Consider the following 20,000-nt stretch of genomic DNA (forward strand, 5'->3'; position numbering starts at 1 on the left):
ATGACCTGAGCCGAAGGCTCAGGTCATGATCCCAGCGTCCTGGGATCGAGTCCCACATCGGGCTCCTTGCTTGGCGGGGAGCCTGCTTCTCCCTCTGCCTCTGCCTGCCACTCTGTCTGCCTGTGCTTGCTCTCGCTTCTCTCTCTATGACAAATAAATAAATAAAATCTTAAAAAAAATAAAATAAAAAAAAATAAAAAAAAACCAAACCTCTCTAACTGGTCATGATAATCAACTCATGCCGGCTGATCAGGACTTGAAATTTTTCTTTTATCCTCTACTACAATCTTGTGTGTTGTGTGGTTCAAGGTCTGGAACTAGACTGTCTCTGGGGTGATTGGCTTAGTTCATGCACTCACTGTTGGCTTGGGAAGATCTTAAAAGCAGGTATCAGTTGGAACTCCATATTCTTCTTTAACTTTCCTGTTGGAAGATGGTGTGGTGGCTTGAGGAACTCCTGGGTCCTGCTTTGGGAAACTGAACTCTGTAGTCTTTCCTGACTAAAAAAGAAATGTCTTTTTTATGATTTGGAACTTTTCACAAATGTCAAAGACCTCCTCTCTGAGTTAACCTCACAGAAGTTTAGTAGAACGCAGTGCTTTCCTTTCCTTGTACTGCACGAGGGCATGTGCACATGCACCACGATAGGCAAGGGGGGAGGTACACGTCCCAAGTTTTGTCTCTCTGAGAAAAAGGGAGCTCTATAGCAGAGTCTTGGATGTTGCTCAGTATTTGAAAATACAGAAATTATTCCGTAATCCAGTCTACCTATTTTAGCATAAATGGCGAATATGAGACAACTTACATGAATTAGCACTAGTTCCTTATCTGGTCAACCTCACCACGAATTTGTTAAGTCTCAGGCCTTCTTTCTTTGCTCTCATAGAAAGTTGCATGATCAAAGAGGGTCTAGTTACCTTGATTTTCACCCTTCTATTTGAGTGTAAGGTTGTAATAAAAATATAAATCTTTACTATTATACATCAGCATAAAATATTAAAAAAATCTTACTGCAAGTTGGAAGTAAATGTTTGTAGCTAAGAAGCTTCTCGTTTGGAAATAGAAGATTACAATTCAAACCAACTATTGAAAGCATATAAACTTTTGATACAGATTTGAGATTTTGATAAAATAAATGGGAGGTCCCTCTTGCCTTTCCAAAGGGAGACAACAAAGTCAAGTAAGCTCTAGTATGTAAGACATAAGGCTTATTTTCATCATCTCTCAAAATAATAATCTCCTGACTATATATAGTACTTACTGTTACCTCTAATGAATGCACAGCCTGATCATCTCAGGTCCTTGCATTACATATGCACACAACTGCATGGGTTTTATTGGTGCTTGAGCTTCAGCATGTTACGACTCTTGCATGACTATTTAATGCTATTATTTTCAATTTCAATTACTGGGCCACCTTATATTAAAAATATTTTCAACACTTTCCTTGATACAGTTTCACAACTCAAATTTGGAGGTACTTTTCGTTATAGTGGACATGTCTGTTACACCAGATGGCCTTCCTAAGACATTGCCTCTGTAGGATTTTTTATTTTATTAAAATAATTAATTGAAATTTCTTTACGATGTTTGTCCTGGCAAATGGGAAAGCCAAAGCTAGGTACATTGAGACCACTGTGAAGAGGTAGTCTTTTATTAGAGGCAAGCAATTGAAAGGACACAAGTGGACGATCAACAAACCTTTCAATAAAGTCAGGAAGCAGCCTATCAACACTCGGGCTGTTCTTATTGTGTCTGTTATCATAATTGACAGCTTGACGTAAAACCCTATCACATGACTTCTGGGTAGGTATGTAAATGGATAAGAGGTCACTCTTCACATATGCTAGCTGGAGAGGAAACACATTTAAAGGAAGTTTCAGTCAAAATAATGGCATGCAAATGTTTAGCTTTTTGGCTAGTTCTTAAGTTTAAAAAAAAAAAAAAAACCTTCCAGGGTCTGTTTTATCATTCATTTATTTATTCACTTACTGTGAGTAGTTATCAAATGCTAATATCCACACTTGATCTTAGCCAAAAGCCCGAGAAGGGATCAAATGCTAATATCCAGATAAACCATTCTAATTACTGTAAAAATAAAGTTATGTTTGCTGTAACCTTAAATTCAATCAACAAAATCACGAGGGAAAAATTGTCTTCTTCACTGAAAATATTTACTTGAAAAGATCTAAGTTGAATCAGGGAAGTAGAGGAAATTCTGAAAGTTATAATTACAGCCATTTTAGCCTTAAATATTCTTGGGCTGCCCATGAAGGACAAGGTAGGAAAAGAACAGTGATAGGCAATCTAGTGTCTTGGGTGAGAACCAGGGATTAGGAGTTTGCAAGTATTTCAATGTTGACACAATCAGGGCATGTCTGACCTTGGACAAGTCCATAAACTTTGCTCTCCTGTATCTTTATCTTGGAGAGGAAAATGTAGAGGTTAAATTACCCAATCTCTGAGTTCCCTTGAAACCTTAAATTTTACAAGTTAAAGTAGTCTCCATCTAAAAAAGCCTTTCATTTTCTGATACTTAATGACTCATGGTCAGCTATGTTTACTTTGTTCATGGGTTATGCATACCCATTTAAAGTAATTCTACTGTACTAATTCAATTAAATATCAAGAAGCATGAGTTTTAGAAACTGACATTAGAACTTAAGGTCCCAGGATGATTTTGAATATCTTTTTTTTTTTTTTAATGTGTTATCTGTCTTACATATAACAGTTTCATTCTGAACATTTTGCTTGTTCATTCGGGCTACACCCCATTCATTCAGAGGCCATTTTATTTGCTCCATGGTGAGTAACTAATAATCTCAATAAAATAAAATTCCACTAACTTAAGAGTTAGAGGAGAGTTTGGATATCGGCATGTTGATCTTTTTAAGCACCCCCTCAAAAACACCTCTCCCGCTCAAAAATCTGTTTCCCTGAGGTTATCCGGAGAAATGAAAAAAACCTGAGAGAACACAAAAACACACTTTTCAAGCTATTCCCTTGAGGGTCACTGTAAACTTAAAAAAAAAAAAGTGAGAAGGTAAATTTGCCTGTGTTGATTATTCTGTTTACAGTTTAATGGTTTATTGGTTCGACTGAGAGCTGTTGTCATCATGAAGGACTGTTAGTACATTGGCCTGTTTGCTGAGTCTAGCAAAATAGAACATTTTGCTTACCTTCTTTCCTTTGTTCCCAAAGCTAATTGCTAAGCATTTAACAAAAGCCCCTGTTAATAACAATGGAGGGCCGTCACTGGAATAAACAAAATCTTAACTCTGAAATCACAAGCAATATTGATCCTTTATGGCTGTCAGCTACCTACCTATGTGAGTCGAGTGTAGGTAAGGCTAAGACCCAAATCTCAGGTGTTTTTCCCTTATGTAGATATTTTTTTTTCCTGTGTAGATTGTTGAGGCCAGCTGGTTGGACCCATCCTTGTAGGCAAGGAACAATGTTTCCATTCCAGAGACTTTATAGAACTCCATCCTAAGAACATCCGCAGTGAAAACTTTACCTTCACTTCTTTCTTAGCTGTTTCCACTATTTCCACCTTAACCCTTTACTCACAGCTTTTTTGGAAGAGAATCTTTCTTCTGTACTTCACCTTCTGCGTGCTTTTGGAATTCCAAGTATAATTGTTTTAGTATAAATTTTACCTTAATTTTCTAGGTAGTCTAATTTCATATTGGTAGATGCATATAAATTAAAGAATTAAAATTATTTATGTGAGTGTGCATTTCTATAAAGATATGGATATGCTGAGGTCTGTCAGACTCTATTATTGTTATAAAAATAAGAATTGCTGTCCATCTCCATACAGACAACTTTAACAGACTGAATTTCTAAACTCATCAGTACCTAGTGTTTTAAGCTTTATTACATTGGAGAAAGTGAGTCATTTCCTAATTCTTGAGGGAAAATACTTGGAAAAGCCATTACAGTGTTATTGAAGCTTAGGTACCACTTAAAATTAAAGTTTTAAATTTTAATTTAAAAGAAATTGATAGCTTAAGTATGTAACACTGACTGTCTCGCAGGACAGAAAGCGAGGAATCCCCATACCAACCTTAAATAACAATTATCACCTATTATTTTAAATTTATTTAGAGCATAATGTAAAAAGTTTTTTTTGTTGGGGATATTGACTTATAGTAATACTAAGTACATTTAACATGGCCCCCAAAGAAGCTTTAATACACATAGGATTCACCTTTTATCACCTAGAATCTGGTCAAAATTTGTCAAACTGTCTTCATAATTGATCTTATTAGGAATAATGTCATGGAAATCTTTAGTGAAGGGGTGATTTCTATTTTAATTATTTGTTTCCCCCACCACACCATCACCTTTAAAATTTCACTTCATCAGGAAGTTTATTAATTCAAAGATGCTTAATGCAAAAGAAACTTAATAAAGTAAGACCAAAAAACCTGTACCTGTAAAGTCTCTTGCTTAAGTGACTTGGCTTAAGTCATTTATAACATATAAGCATGTACACACCTGTCTTCTCCGAAATTTTTGGAAGTGTTGATAAATGTTACCTCACAATCTAAGTAGCTAACTAAATATACTTTTTATTTTTCATTTCAGTAACAGAGAGGAAATTAATCCAATACAGATTAATATCTTGCCAATTTCTTATTGCTAGCTACTGTATTCCATGATCGTTTTGTATGTATCTTATCATATTTTCTGTTTGGAAGAAAATATTCCAATTGAATTTATCTTAAGTGTGGATGAAAGCGAATAGCTGTAGTCAGGTTTAACCCCTTTGGGACTACTCTTAGGAAAGAAAAGTCTAAAAATATATTAGTTTTAAATCTTATATATGTGGCCAAAGATAGCCCACCTGACATCTTTTAGGATGGTAAACAAACAAATAAATGAAACATGGGCAACATGTGAACAACAAAAAAACTAAGCAGTTTACAAATGCTTCCTTCCAAGGAGACACAGTGTTCTGTAATTATTTGTGAGACAAGTCCGCTAATCAGCGAGTCACATTTAGGCTCTCGTTACTTTGTGACAGCATCTTTGTCCGGACGTCTCTCCAGTCTAAGCTGAAGGCCCCACAGAAGCTAACCTGAAGTTAGCGGAACTATCATGATCTGTGCCTGAAGAGACACCTACAGTCTGGAGAATGTTTAATTGAGTGAAAACTAGGATTTTCATTGACTAGAGCAGAATCAATAAGTGATCCCTAAGGTCATCTTTACACGAGCTCAAGTTTTTTGGTGTTTTTTTTTTTTTTTTTAACTGTTTTTAGATTATTTTCATAGTACTGCTTTTAAAAAACATTTTGAAATAGACAATCGGCTTACTGTTGGGATAAAAACAACAACAACAACCACCACCATGTTCAGGCTGTCCCATCACATTGCATTACTGATTAGAGTAATGCAAGTAATTGGAGAACTTGTCAAAAATCTCGTCATAAAGTTTGTGATCTGTTTGATTTTAAAACTAAGCAAATACACATTTTCTCCATCATGCAAGGTTGATGGTCCATTTTAAGAATATTTTTCATTCCAATTTAATTTTTTTACTGGTTTATGGCTTCTTTATGAATATAGTCTGAGAAGAATCTATGTATCTATCAATCTATCTGGCCATCTCTCAATCTATCTATCTATCTATCTGTCTATCTACCTATCCATCTGCCTACCTACCTACCTATCTACCAGCCTACCTTAAGGGAATTTTTTCAGTTCTTTATAAAATTACTTTCAACTAAATTATCAATATAATGAAAACACATATTTTGGAAATTTTAAGATGGTATTTTTGGAGACTCATAGATCTGTAGAAAAGTGCGCAAAACGATTATTCCAAAACGCCAGAGTCACTATTACTTAGAATGTGTAGAAACCCATTGGTTTAACAGGAAACGTAAAGGTTCTTAATAGCCAATTTTTTTTAGCCTTAACATTATCAGAAAGGATTACAATAATTTACCATCAGTTGAAAGGCACTTTGGCTGCAATCATCATCTTGTAGAAATCCTCACTGAAAAGCAGTAAACAGGGTACAGCGGATTGCTGTAAGTCATCTTTCAATGTGAGACGCAGCTAATTTACAGCATGGCTACCTAACGATTAAAAACCATCATCTTCTTGTGGGTGCTCCCCCTTCGCCCCTGCCCCAGCCCTCTGAGCCAGATAAGTTTACTTTCTTAAGCATAAAAATAAGCAATATATCTTTTTCAATAAATCTGCTAGCACTGTAGGGCAGCTGTGAACCAAACAGAGCTGGGTAGGGTTACTGGAACCCTCTTCCGAAGGGCAGAGCTGATGATTCCAAGATCTGGGAAGAATTTGTTTCAGCTTGTACTCAGAGCATTCCTCGCTCTATTCCGATGGGGTAATGTATTTTAAATGCCATTACTCTGAGTTTAAAAATGAAAGTAGAAGTTCTTATCAACTCTTCCTAAACAGTGCCACTTTGGCTAAAATAAAATTAGGGAACATCTAAAACAGAGAGTGCCTTGATGCTTCTAAGCAGAAGCTAGGGAGAACTTAGAGGTGGGCTTTAACTCCTCTGAACTGCATGTCTCCTGTGTTTTGCAAACCGCATGCTTGAAGTTATTGATTATTTTGCTCAGGGCAGATGATTTGGTATGCTGCATTAAAAAAAAAGCTTTTTTTATTTTCTTCCTAAAATATATCTCTCTATTGAATATTAACGTTTGCTTTTGTTTCAGCTCAATTTGTACTCTAATAATGGCTAATTGTGATGTTCTAAGCACTCGTTTCTCTCGTATGCTTTAATTAATAGAGAAGCATATTGCAGTAGCTTTTTCTAAAAAAACAAAGAGTCTGGGAAGTTTTGCTTTGCAGAGTAAGGTTTTTCTTTTGCTTTTCTTTTTTTTTTTTCTTTAAGTTGCCTCTTGGGAAAGTAAGGTTAATGCCATGTACAATACTAGTTTGCATGTATTCATTTAAATACTAAAAACTGTAGTACTGCTCGATCCATATCTGACTGCTAGGTTTCAATTGACAGCTGAGGATTTGTGACTGGACCATGAATCAAAACGGCAGGCATTTATACCCCAGTACCAGTGAGGATACATTGGGAATTACTTGGCAAAGGTAACATTTTAATTATTTCCAACCCTACACTTACACCTAAAAATTACATGAGCTATAGTGTTTGTTTTTAACTAGTTTGACGGAAAATATATGTTAAAGATTTCGTTGTTTTGGCTTTACCATCCCTCTTTCCCTCTCCTCCTGCTTTCTTTCTTATGTAAATGCATCTTCAGATTAATTTGGGACTGTAGCCTATGCTGATTGATCATTGGAATTTCTAAGTGTTGTCAAATGTTTTCAACAGTTTATAAATCGGGGGATGGGGTGGGGAGGAGATTTGACACTTAGATCTCAGGACCTGAAAAGTGAAATCATAGTTCCAGGGAAGATTTTTCAGCTGTTTGAGGTTTAATAAAGCATTGTTTTTTTGCATTATAGATTCTTCTCTTTTCAGCTCTTTCCTATCCTGCTTACTTTGAACCATTTTACTATTCATTTATTCCCCTGTCAGAAGGGAAAAGCTAGGACAAAACTTTCCAGTTAGTCAAGTTAACTGTTATCAATCCACTCATTGATTGGGGGGTCAGAAGATCGTTGAAATCAGCAGTTAAAGAAGGAATTTGATTGAAATAAAGTTTTAAACTCTGATCATTGATATGAATCATTGAGAACTGAATTTATTTGGTTGGCTGAGAAAATTATGCTGAAACTTCATCTTCAAAACTAGTTTTGATATTGTCTCATGTATTGGTTTTGGAAAGTAAGTAGTGCTAAGTCTACTTCTTATGTATTATTTTAATAAAGAACGAATTGTATCAAATGGGCAAATTAAATAATTAAAATTTATAGAAAAGAGTGAGGTAATCCCATAAGGAGTTCACCAAAAGTAGAGCCAACATCATTTTCCAACCCTGTTATAAGTATAATGCCTGTCTTAAAATTACATACTCTAATATCAGTTGTAATCGTGCTGACCATCTCCATTTTACTTGATAGAGACTATTGAAGAGTAGAGTTTAAAAGAATTCAGTTAACAAAATGTTCACTTTTACTCAGGTGAAAACCACGAAAATTATTTAGAGTCCATTTTAAAACCTTCATGAGTTTTTATTAATACATTTCCTAAAATGAATATGATATGACTTTTCCTCTTTTTAAAGATTGGTATAACATCCACTTTACGATGTATACATTTTTATGTATTTTAACTTTTTTTCTCCAAGAAGCTTATATAATTCCTCCATTTGGGAAAAAAAAATACAATATATGCTCATAAAAAAGAAAATAAGCACAAGGAAAGCATCTTTTTAAAATAGTTTTAGTAAGAATATGAATTAACTCCAATGAAACTGTGGTTCAGTGGTCTTAATTATTTTTAAGTTAACTTAATTGGATTTGATTTTATTAAATAACTTCCTTATAGTCTATGTTCTCTCTGTCAATCAGCAGAATGGACTGTGTCTGTGTATAGGCCTTACCGTATTTATAAGAATTGTAAGTCAGATGAAGTCTACTCATTTTTTTGTTTTTGTTTTGTTTTGTTTTTTAAAGATTTTATATATTTATTTGACAGAAAGATCATAGGTAGGCAGAGAGACAGGCAGAGAGAGAGGAAGAAGCAGGCTCCCCGCCGAGCAGAGAGCCCGATGTGGGGCTCGATCCCAGGACCCTGAGATCATGACCTGAGCTGAAGGCAGGGGCCCAACCCACTGGGCCCTACCCAGGCTCCCCTCTACTTATGTTTTTAAATGTGGCTATAGCTGTGTGAACTTCTTAATCTGTGGATTATTGATTGATATTTACTTCTTTAAAGTGGGTTAGTACCTCTATAAAGAGCATGAAAGCCAACTAAAGATATAAGTTATTGTCATTTGAAATAAAACTACACCCAGTTCCTAGTCATTTTTTGAATCAAAAGTTGATATCCCCGGAAGGGGAAAGGTGAGTGGACAGTGAATCCCCACAGAACTCATGGATCGGGGTGAATGGATATGATGACTAATCCCAGTTCTTAGGAGAGAGCATTGTTCATGGTACAGAATCCCCTCTGGTTGAAAAAATTGGTGTGGTAATCAGCTTCAGGTTAGAAAGAGTTGGAAAGAAATTCACAACTCATTTTAAGATTTTCTTTCTTCCCCTCCCAAAGATTCACTTTTTTGATTAGCTGATAATGATACATAGGATGGATTTAATATTTCAGAAAGCTTTAAAAACGTAGCTTTTGGTTTGTTCCTTTTTTATCATGATTCAGAAGGCACATCATCCATAATGGCGGCCATCACAGTCACGCATTCAACAGGTATTTATTAAATCTGGGGTAGGCTGTCCCAAATGTTGGGTGACTGATGTAGGTGCTCACAGTTCTGAAAACCTAAATATCCTGCAGTTTACAATAAATATGCTCAAACAAGACTGCAATTTGCTTTGCTTTGTTGTATTGTTTTTTGTTTTGTTTTGTTTTGTTTTTTTAATGGGCTAAAGTTGAGTCCAGATCTGATAATACAGATAGCCCCTGTCTGTGGCACAACATATATTCATAACGTATTCATGGTCTGTGCTCTGTGCTTTTTTATGAAACTTCGTGTGTGTGTGTGTGTGTGTTTTTCTAGAAAAGATATTGAAAAAGGAAATCATTAACTTCTGCAATACTCCAATTTTTTAAAAGATTTTATTTATTTATTTGACAGAGAGAGAGAGAGATCACAAGTAGGCAGAGAGGCAGACAGAGGGGCGGGGGGAGCAGGCTCCCTGCTGAGCAGAGAGCCCGATGTGGGGGCTCGATCCCAGGAGACTCTGATACCATGCATGACCTGAGCTGAAGGCAGAGGCTTAACCCACTGAGCCACCCAGATGCCCCAATACTACTACTACTTTTAAGGCAGAAAACAGATTTCTAAAATCATCAGGGAACTGCTACAACTTTAAAATTATCTGATTAAATCAAAAATATCTGAGAAATGTAGAGCCGTTCAACCAGAGAATTAAATAATCTGCCTTTGTCACAATGGAATAAAGAAACTATCAGGCTATTTTTGTGGTGGCAGTTGCTTTTTGTTCTCAACAAAAGGCAATCCCTGGAGACTTCCTAGTGGAAAAGGGCAAAGCAAAGAAGGTGTTTGGGTTTTGCTGTGTGTTTTGGCTTTGCTTTGTTTTATTTTTGTTTTGATTGTTGTTTGTTGCCATTACTTTTCTTAGCACAATCTCTTGTCCATGGTGGCCTCCCTTTCTGCTTTAAGCCAATTCTTCTGTAGATGTGTTTCCAAGTCACAGGCTGCACCTTGTGCAGGACTGAAAATGGCAGAGCCCAGAAGTCGGGCCACTGTAATCAAAGCCGGAAGATTTCCTCCATCCTCCTCCCTCCCTGCCCCACCCCCACTCCGGCCGAGAAACAATCCCTTAGGATCCCAGGCTGACGGACTCCATCAGAAAGTTTTCACAGACTTACTAGGTTGCAACCCTGAAGGTGTTTTGTTGTTTTCACCTTAGAATTTTCTGAGCTGTGTTTGTGTGTGTGTGTTTGCTTGCACCTTGAAAATGTGAATTTTTCTGTCTAACCCTAGGGTTCCTGCAGTTATCCCAGAATGCAGTGCTTTAGGGAAGGGCTCATTTTTTGAGTCAGGAGGGGCTTCACTCTTTGGAGGGTAATAGGTGATGAGTTGCTGATGCCATTCATAAGGGTACTGCTGTGTCTGTGCTTTGTCCTCCAAGGGGGACAAATGACACTGTGGCATATGTGAGTTATGTGGGTACAAACAAGCATAGCAGTGAACTCCCTAACTGGCTTTCTTTTCTTCGAAACTATAGCCTGAACATGGCTTGCACTATCAAGTATGAAAGAGCAATACAATTGAATGAAAAAGCAAGCCTAAGGACAATCCAAGAATAATATAAACATAAGTTATTTTAAAACACTGGAGGGAGTGCTTTATGCAAAAGAGAAACTGGCTTTATGGTTCCGTTCCCTCTTCTCTGCCTTCACCCCTTTCAAGAGAAGCAAAGCCACAAGTGAGTGGCTGTATGTGTCTGATGGCTTATATAAACATAGAAGAAGCCTTCAGATGGCTAAAATAAACATGCGCGTGTTACTGAAGGATGTGTTTACACAAACCATTTGCTCAGCCTCTGAAATAATGAATAAATGAAGATTTCACTGAAATAATTGGAAGGATTTCTGGGTCTCTGCTGATGCCGTAATTGAATGGCACCAAAGAGACTTTTATCAGGTACTTTCTACGTTACACGTGTTAGCAGTTCCTTTCTCTGAGTTGAACACTTCGTTCTGTAGTGAATTTACACGTGTTTTTGTAAGAAATTGTCCTTTATTACTGCAATTCTAGAGAGTCGCTTGATTTCCCAGGAGAAATTTAGCAGCCAGTAAAGATTATTGGGATCTGGTTGGTCAGGAGGAAGAAGGCAGAAAGGAAGGAGTTCCTTTCCCACGTAGAACCCTGTTTCTGTAACACTGGCCTCAACCATTTACCATCTCTGTGGCTTTGTCCCTAAACTGTTCTTTGTAAGATGCATGTCCTCAGTGATAGAAGAATGAAGATTTAAACAAAAACGACCTTCAGTATTGGGTCGCAAACCATGTTTGTATGTCAACACGTGTGTGTGTGTGCGTATGTGATGTATATACATGCATGTGTGCATGCACAGGCATACATGTGCACGTGTGCATATATGTACGCGTGTGTCTTCACAGAGGGCCGTATAGGATGAGGACAGTATGTGCCCTGCCCCTAGGTAGTCTTAAGAGTTAAGTCTTATTTCAACATTACACTTAGACCATCCCTACAAATTCACTAGGTTAGCATTTCCTGCTTTCAGTTTGTTATCTTGACACATAACTACAGCACAACAGCTGGGTTGTTCCTGGAGTTCCTGGGGGGAGCTTTATTTTCAGAGTGCTGAATTTCCTTTTCAGCTGTCAGCTTTAAAGTGTGCTCAAAACGTTCAACTTTTTACACACCACTCTGGGCCCCTAGCACCACTCTGGGACTATATGATAGAAATGCTGATAAGGTAGATGAATGGAAGCATCTTGGGTTGAAGAGGAGAATCGCAAGAGCCAAAAACATGCACGTCCGTTGTTTGGTCAGTGGGAATACTGACCCGTGTTGTTCTTTGCATCGGAGTCTTCTTTCTAAAAGAAGAGCTCCCTTCTCATGAAAAATTACTTGCACCTGTTATGAAATAAGCAGGTGAAAACAGTCTTGATAGGGTGTTCACAAACACACAGTATCAGCGATCTGGCGGTTGAAAATGCATTGGGATTTGCTGCAGTTTTGCCTAACTTTCTCCATTTGTAAAGCAAGATTTGCACAACACAACATTTCCTTTTTATCTAGGAAACTCTTCAGAACACTTCCTAAGAAATTAATTGTATTCCAGCCAGACTTGCCTGCTGCCATCCCACAGGAAATGGGTCAGCAATCCATTAAGATGCCATTAGATAATCTAATTTGGAACTTAATCTCTAAATTAACCATGCTCCATACTTGAAGCATACTTGAGAGAAAGAAAAAAGTTTACGTTTGAATCGATAGGGGAGCCGAAGCGTGAAGAAGGCTGTTTGTTTTTTCTGTAGCTGTGGTCACGTCTCAAGCCGTCTGGTAACCAGGAGAAACCAGACATGATGTAATTCCAGATTGAACTTGAACTTCAGGGACTTAGGATCGGGGAACAATGGACCATAGGAATCAATAATGTCCATTTTCCACATGATTATGTTTGGAGCTTTAAGTTAACCTTTATGGGAGAAGCAGCAGGATCTGCAGTGTGACCAAAATGAGATGATCCAGAGACAAGATGTTAGAGGAAAGAAAACAACGTTTTCCGTGATATTTTCTGAGCAGCACTGCAGATTCCAGCAGGATTAGAAAAGTTCCCGCTCTGCAGTAAACCGGTGGCCTGTTCAGAGCACTCTTTGTTCGCTTAGGTAGGACAAACTTAATCTTATGTTTCCTGTCAGATGATTTTTGGCTGCACTACGGGAGAGGGAGGAGCGCGATTCAGAGAATTCCCAAACCTAAACCTTGCCGATTAACCCTTTGCAATGAAAGAAGCCCACCTACTTTAAACACCTACTTTATCTGAAGATGTTTCACGTAAAGCGCCGTATTTACATATGTATTACGTCCAGGAGGCGCCCTCACCAGCCAACGCCTCTTTTATTAACTGACCTTTTTGATTTTCCTGTTGGGCAGTGCTGTGAGTAGGTAGGTCGTGAATTTCTAGCCGTATTTACTTAGATAACAAAGCATAGGAATGAGTACATGCACTCACAAACGTGAAGAAAAAAGAAAAGGCATAAAAGCCTGTTTGAGTTCAAGAAATTGAAGAACACGAATTTTGAATACTCGCCAACTGTCGAAAGTTACAATTATTCTCCCCTTTGTTAATTCTCGTTTTACATGAAGGGTTTTTTTTTTTTTTCTTTTGCACATGTGATTCTTTCTGCACATATATTAGTAGGCATGCTTCAAAAATGTGTTCTGTTTCCTCATCACTTGTGATTTTATGATTCGGAATTCTGATACAAGTAAGTTCTGTTATTTAGAGGTGAAATTGTACAATGAATGCTGATTTGGGCTTTAAAATGAAAATCATTTGGGAAAAAGTCACTTTTTGCTTTGTATAAAACTTACATTTCTTTTTAATCTAGTATGCCTTAGGTGAGTTTCTCTACTGAAAGCCACTATTTGAGAGCACTATTTTTATAGAGAATTTCGTCTGCTGTTGAAGACTCACATATGCTAATAAGGGGAGCAGTAGCACTTGTAACAATAGCACTGAAAGGAACCCAGGGACAGAGAGGAATACAGACTAGAGAAAGGATGGAAACCCCTGTGTAGGGTTCTCTGCTATGGCACAGTCTTTGGGAGGAGATCAGATAACCACTGCAAGCCTGATGATGCTGTATTTTTTAATTGGCTGAAACCTCCCACAGCTACATAAGTCGTTACATATGTATGCCTGTGTGTCCTATAATTTATTTACAATTAGCCATCTTGGCAGTAATTCTCTTTCATTTTCAGTTCTAAAACATGAAAAATATCAAACAATGTTTTTTTAAATCTACTTAACCTGGCCTATTTAGGGGAATTTGTATTTTACTTACGTCTAAAGTAAACATTTTAAGGAAATACGTTCTTATTACTTTTAAGTATACAGGTTGCCTTGTTGAAGCGTCTTCTGGGATTTTTAAGAGCTTTTTACTTAGAGCGTACAGGAACTGCAGTGAGCACATTTTATCTTCAGCTGCAGTGGTCCAAACATAAGGACTCTGCTTGCCCCATGCTCTTCACTAAATAACATATTTTGCTGGCAGAAGCCATTATTTTTACTTAGAAACTGCTAAGACGCACGCATGGTAAAGTTAACATCCACGCCAGCATGCTCCAATAACGAAAACACATCTGAAACAATTGAATATAAATTAATGAGGTTAGATGTCCTACCGTTTTGATATGTTATTTCCAAAATCGTGGGTCCCCAAGGAGTAGCAATAAAGAAGGCCATTTACCTACTTAGTTAGGAAACAAATACGTTTCTTTTTCATTACCACGAAGTACTGTTGCTTGGTTCGAGTAATTCCACGAGCCACCTGCAGTTCATGATATTCGGTATTTCCCAAAGAGCCCACAAGAGTACTTTGCAGTTCAGGTAAGAGCTGGCCAGGGAGCTTTCTGGTACAGATTATTACAAATAGTAATAATCATTAGAAATCATCTTGCATGCAAATAGGATTGTCAGATAGCAAAAATGATCCTTAAAATTGGGGGCAATACATCGCAGAAATCCAAAACCCGTGTAGAGCCCTTTGTATACTTCACTTGTAGTGTAGCCCCATCTGCATGGAGCTCCATAAGCAAATGATCAACATACAGCCACATCCCTACGTACATCGTCAAAGGCAGATATTGAATGCAGCTGAAAAGGATCTGGAATTGGATAAATGAGATACCATTATTTGTGTTGAGATTTGGACTCAAGAGTTTTACTTCTCTGGGAGTCTCAGTGTGTCCCAATGATGTGGACCTTCCTTCATAGAATCTCGTCTACAATTTAAGGATAATACAAATTCTTGTCCGGTGATTAAAGTGTGGCTCACAAAAGAGGGAGAAGAGGTAAAGTGTAATGGGTAAAAATGTAGATCCTAGAACCACACTGCTGGAGTTCACATCCTGGCTTCTGCAACTTAATAACAACATGACTTGGGCAAGACACATAACTTCCTGGCTCCAGTTCCCTCCTCTGTAAAATCAGAATAAAATTGGCACTTTTCTCATAGATTCACTAGGAGGATGGAAAATTCATAAAACAGTACCTGGCAAACAATCCACACCATATTAGTACGAGAAATGGTTATATTTATTTATTACCATTTTTTGTTCTAATACATTCATTTATTCTTAAATATGTTCTTCTCATATAATAAGATATAATAATTCTAACAACTTTTTTTTTTTTTTAAGTAAGCTTTATGCTCCATGTAGGGCTTGAACTCAATGACTCCAAGATCAAGAGTCCCATACACTACCCACCAAGACAACCAGGTGCTCCCAACATGTAATAATTCTTAAATGTGTAGGTACTTAAATACCACCCATGTATTCCTTCAATTGAGCCAGCATATTTTCCCAAGACACTATAGCATTTGCATTATGTCAAAGTAAGCAGCCAGTCCAAATTCATACACACATGATCCAAGACAGCATGACCCAATTAATACTTAATTAACCTGCCCTTGATTGGCTTTTCCAGGTAGATTTTAGCTATTAGTAGGGGAGATTGTTTATTGTGAATTTTGGGAAAGGTACTAGTACCTGTGTGTTAATTATTGTAGCAAAAATATGAAGCTGTATAGAAGTATGTAGATAAGGAAGTAAAAAACTTTTTTTCTTGGGGATATTTAAAACAGGTGCAAAGGAATGAAAGGTGAATCCTTCTTTTTAGTTAAGGTCTTTATTTTATTTATTTTTCATGCTTTCTGGGCCATTGCTTATTTTTATTGCTGTCTATAAGTAATGTAGCTCCTAGTAGAATTGAGGTATTCCTGAATACCTAAAATTCTTTGTGCTTCATTCCTATACTATTTTTGTTAAGCTTCTTGAAAGAGTACTTACTATCTTTGAGGTAAATATGGTAGGCTTATGATTAAATCAGTATGTGAAATCTGAATGAGCAATATTATTACTCCTCTAGAAAGTGTTAATGTGCTGGATACTTTCACAGTTTATTGAATGCTTGACAAATGAGTGACCCAACCCATTATCAGGTAAATGCCGACCAATAATAGTAAATGAATTTTGCCATTCCTCAAATAGCTCTTTTTTCAAGAAATAGTTGAAGTGTTGTGTTTGAGTTTATTTGGTTCCTTTCTCAACTTATTGTTCCACTTGTATTTATTTGGCATTCCGAGGTTCTTGGGTGGTTACTGAGGTAAAAAACTGAGGGCTCATTCCTTCTGACCTAGAAGACATAGTCTTCCAGAGAGAAAGTACAACCATCAAATGTAGACTTGCCCAGAGCAATTTTCCATCTTTCACTGATTGATACAGAGTCTGTTCACTACTTGTAAGTGCGATGACCAACTACTTTATCTAGTTTATCCAAGGATATGAACTATAGTAAAAATAGTGTGCCATTTTTAAAAGGAAGAAGGGAGTACCTTTTTACCCTGTAAACCTCACCCTAAGGTTATTCTAATACAACTTCAACTAGATTTGTTTTCAGAGGATATATATGGACTTTCCGAGTTGCTTGGTCACCCAGACCAACTACATATTCTGGGAGCAAGTCTCCTGCACCATTATTTAGGTTACAATCCAGCTATGTGGGGCATGGGAAATGTCTCCTGAAAAATATATTGCCTTCAGGAACTTTGTTCAAAAGTTCTTTCTAATCTAGGGTCGATGTCTGACTTCCCAGGGAAGCAGTATAATATAGTGAAATGGCCATGGGAATCAGAATTGGTTCATATCTGAGGTCTAGGCAGGTCACTTGGGGCAAGTTTAAACCTCTCAGTTTTCTCATCTGTGAAATGGGGACAATTTCAAGAGTTCATTGAGAAAATCAAGTCAGATAGCAGATGTGAAACACCCAGAATAGTATCTTGCTCATGGTAGGGACTCAGCATGGTTTTCTTCTGGAAGTTTCTCCCTTTATGCTAATTCTTTCCATCTGAACTATGCAGAACTAGTCTATATTTCTTTCCAATTCAATGGTTGTGTCTTCCCTGTCTCCCTTCAGCTGTTCCTCAAAAGATATGATTTGGTGGGTTTCCTCATCAAAGACATGTCATAGCATTTGTTTCTCTTGAGTGATGCCTAGAAGCAACAGAATACTTCAGAAATAGTCTGGTGAGGATAAAATGGGCCATCACTTCCCATTAATGCATCCTAAGGTCAAAATAATTCCTTTGCTTCTTCCCTTTTTGGGACAGCCGCATCGTACATTTGGTGAGAATATGTAAAAATATTAACCATGGTATCAGACATTTTATTTTTTAAGATTTTGATTTAACTTGTATCTGTTCTGTATATAAGGAAATGTCTCATTATATGCCCAGAGTAGAAGTCATTAGGGTGAATTCTGGTTTGTGTTAAGATATAGTAAAAATCTCTTTTTTGCTTTTATTGTGCCTGGTTTTTTAAATAACTTTATATTCTTTTCCTTTTTTTAATGGTATGGCCTATGTATATTTTCTAAAGACGTGGTTTCAACTTTTAGTCATGCTGTCTTCTATTTGCTGAAAAGAAAAGGTGATTTGGCAATGGAGAATGGAATGAAAGCAAAGTCTGTGCATGCTTTAAGATTTGTTGCTGAAATAGCTTAACCTGACCTTGAATATTTTGAGATCTTTCAGTTATGTTTGCACATCCCTTTTACATAGAGGCACAGATTATTGGATTGGATGAAGGATGATTCTTATTCCATTATGAACTAAGACTATTAAACACATTACATATAAGTAGTTTTGTATGTGGAGATAAATATGAATATGTGTGTTTATTTTACCCATACTGGTGATCAGAAGCATTGATATATAGAGAGGGAGTTAGATATGTAAAAAGCATGTTACCTAAAAAAACTATGTAATTTGAGGCAATTCTCTTTTTGAGATGAAATGACCTAGGTTATTTTGTTTGATTAAACTCTTTTTTACATTGTTATCATAATCTTTGAATTTGTTTTACCAGCTATTTTTCAATGAGACTACCAAAAAGCTCTAAGAAATGTCTGTGTCTTACAGTTCTGAACCTGACCTATAAATTGGCAATGAGAGACTTGTAAAACTCATATATGAGGTCTGCATAGTGTTAATGTTTGAGATTTATTTCCCCCAAAGGTTCATAAATAGTATTGACAAATATATTGCACTCTGCAATTTTGACATGGTCCTGATGTAGGGTGGGAGGTTTGAAAAGTTTAAGTAAACATCTAAATTGAATTTGTTAGATATTCTGCACCAAGAGTCCTGTAGTCACTAGCATCAGTTTGTTTTTACTGAGCATTTTCCAAAGAATAATACATGTCTCTTTTTAGAACCACATAAGAAAGCTGTTGCAAAATAAACCCCAAATTCCTGTCTTTTTTGCCATCAGTTAGAGAGACTTCTCCATTTAAGGAGTCACATCTATTTTCAATCATTAAAATATACTTTATTTTCCCAAAGTGTGCAACCTATACATGACTTTCCAGAGTCCATTGGATTTGGGACTCGCTTTTGCAAAGTGATTTGCTTGTAGTTGACACTGTCTTTTACTATCAAGGATCATCAACTTGAGCTAGTCTTTTTATTTTTCCTACATGCTTTCCATTTCAGGTTAAAAATAATGGGTATCTGTTTTTCTAATTTGTTTTATTTGCTAAGAAGTAGTTAGCATTGGCGATAGCCAGACTCTACAGGGATTGACAAGACAGTCATTTTCTTTGTGGGGCTTCCCTTTCAGTCAGTAAGATAAGCACAGCTACAGGTGACTATGCTAGGAAGTAAAAAACACTCTCATGGTAACAAAATACAGTGAAAGGACAGTTGGGGGAAAATAGCTTTCATGATGGATCATGTAACATTCTCTCCCAGTCAGTCATGCGAAGGGAAGATGTGTGTGGGAAGAGAGAAATATGTGAAAATAATTAAGTCTCTTGGAAAAGGTTTCAGTAGCAACTATTCTAATTCTTGAGAATTATGACTTTCAAACAGATAACGAGGAAATCTCTTTTTAGTTTGAATTATTTCTTGTTCAAACTCTTATTTGATTATTCCTCAATCTTAAGTTTTTGTTAATACCAAACTTCTCTAATTTTAAGCTCAGGATGCCTCTTTTCTTTTTAGAGGGGGACAAATCACATCGTATTTGTGGAAATACGTGATGATGACGATCCCCACTTTTTAAAAATACAGATTTGGATGGGATTGAGACCCCTTAAGTGATTTGTTTGTATATCCAAAAATTTAGTGGAATCCACCCTGTGCTAGTATTACATTAAATGGAGAGCAAAAAGAGAGATGGACTTTGCTATCGTAGAGCTCATAGTCTAATCATAAAATCCCTCCAGCGTGAAATTTTTCTGTTGAATTATCAACTCAGAAATAAGCACTTAGACATGCACTAATAAGACACAATTTGTGTAGAGGTATCACCAGAGTAAAAGAATACACACACACACACACACACACACACACACACAAACACACACACATGCCTGGTTCTTCTTTTAATCCAGGCTTTATTTTTTATTCTTCTTCTTTTTTTTCCTTTACTTTTCTTTCTTTCTTTTTTTTTTTTTTTTACAAAATTTTTCTTCAAATTAATATCCCATAAAGGTTTTTTGTACCTTTGGTCTTCACATATGAAAAAATGAGATTATCTAGTTTGATATCTACAATAATAGTGCCCATCTCACCTCATGGTTTCAAAAGTAAAAGATATTATGTTAAATTTAAAACATTGAAATGATGTC

General features: G+C 36.7%; 1 protein-coding gene across 8 annotated transcripts in view; it reads left to right on the top strand.

The window, feature by feature from the left end:
* NFIB (nuclear factor I B) overlaps nucleotides 1-20,000 on the top strand; it is a 436,909-nt gene that overhangs the window by 409,110 nt on the left and 7,799 nt on the right. For 6 of the 8 annotated variants that reach the window (XM_059411615.1, XM_059411616.1, XM_059411620.1 and 3 more), the window contains one exon: nucleotides 7,003-7,091. The exons of the other annotated variants lie outside the window; for them this stretch is intronic. In XM_059411615.1, coding sequence (XP_059267598.1) covers nucleotides 7,003-7,091 — 89 coding nt within the window. The remainder of the gene's footprint in view (nucleotides 1-7,002; nucleotides 7,092-20,000) is intronic. 8 annotated transcript variants of the gene reach the window in all.

The sequence above is a fragment of the Mustela nigripes genome, chromosome 9 (assembly GCF_022355385.1).
Source record: "Mustela nigripes isolate SB6536 chromosome 9, MUSNIG.SB6536, whole genome shotgun sequence".
NCBI classification, from domain to species: Eukaryota; Metazoa; Chordata; class Mammalia; order Carnivora; family Mustelidae; genus Mustela; species Mustela nigripes.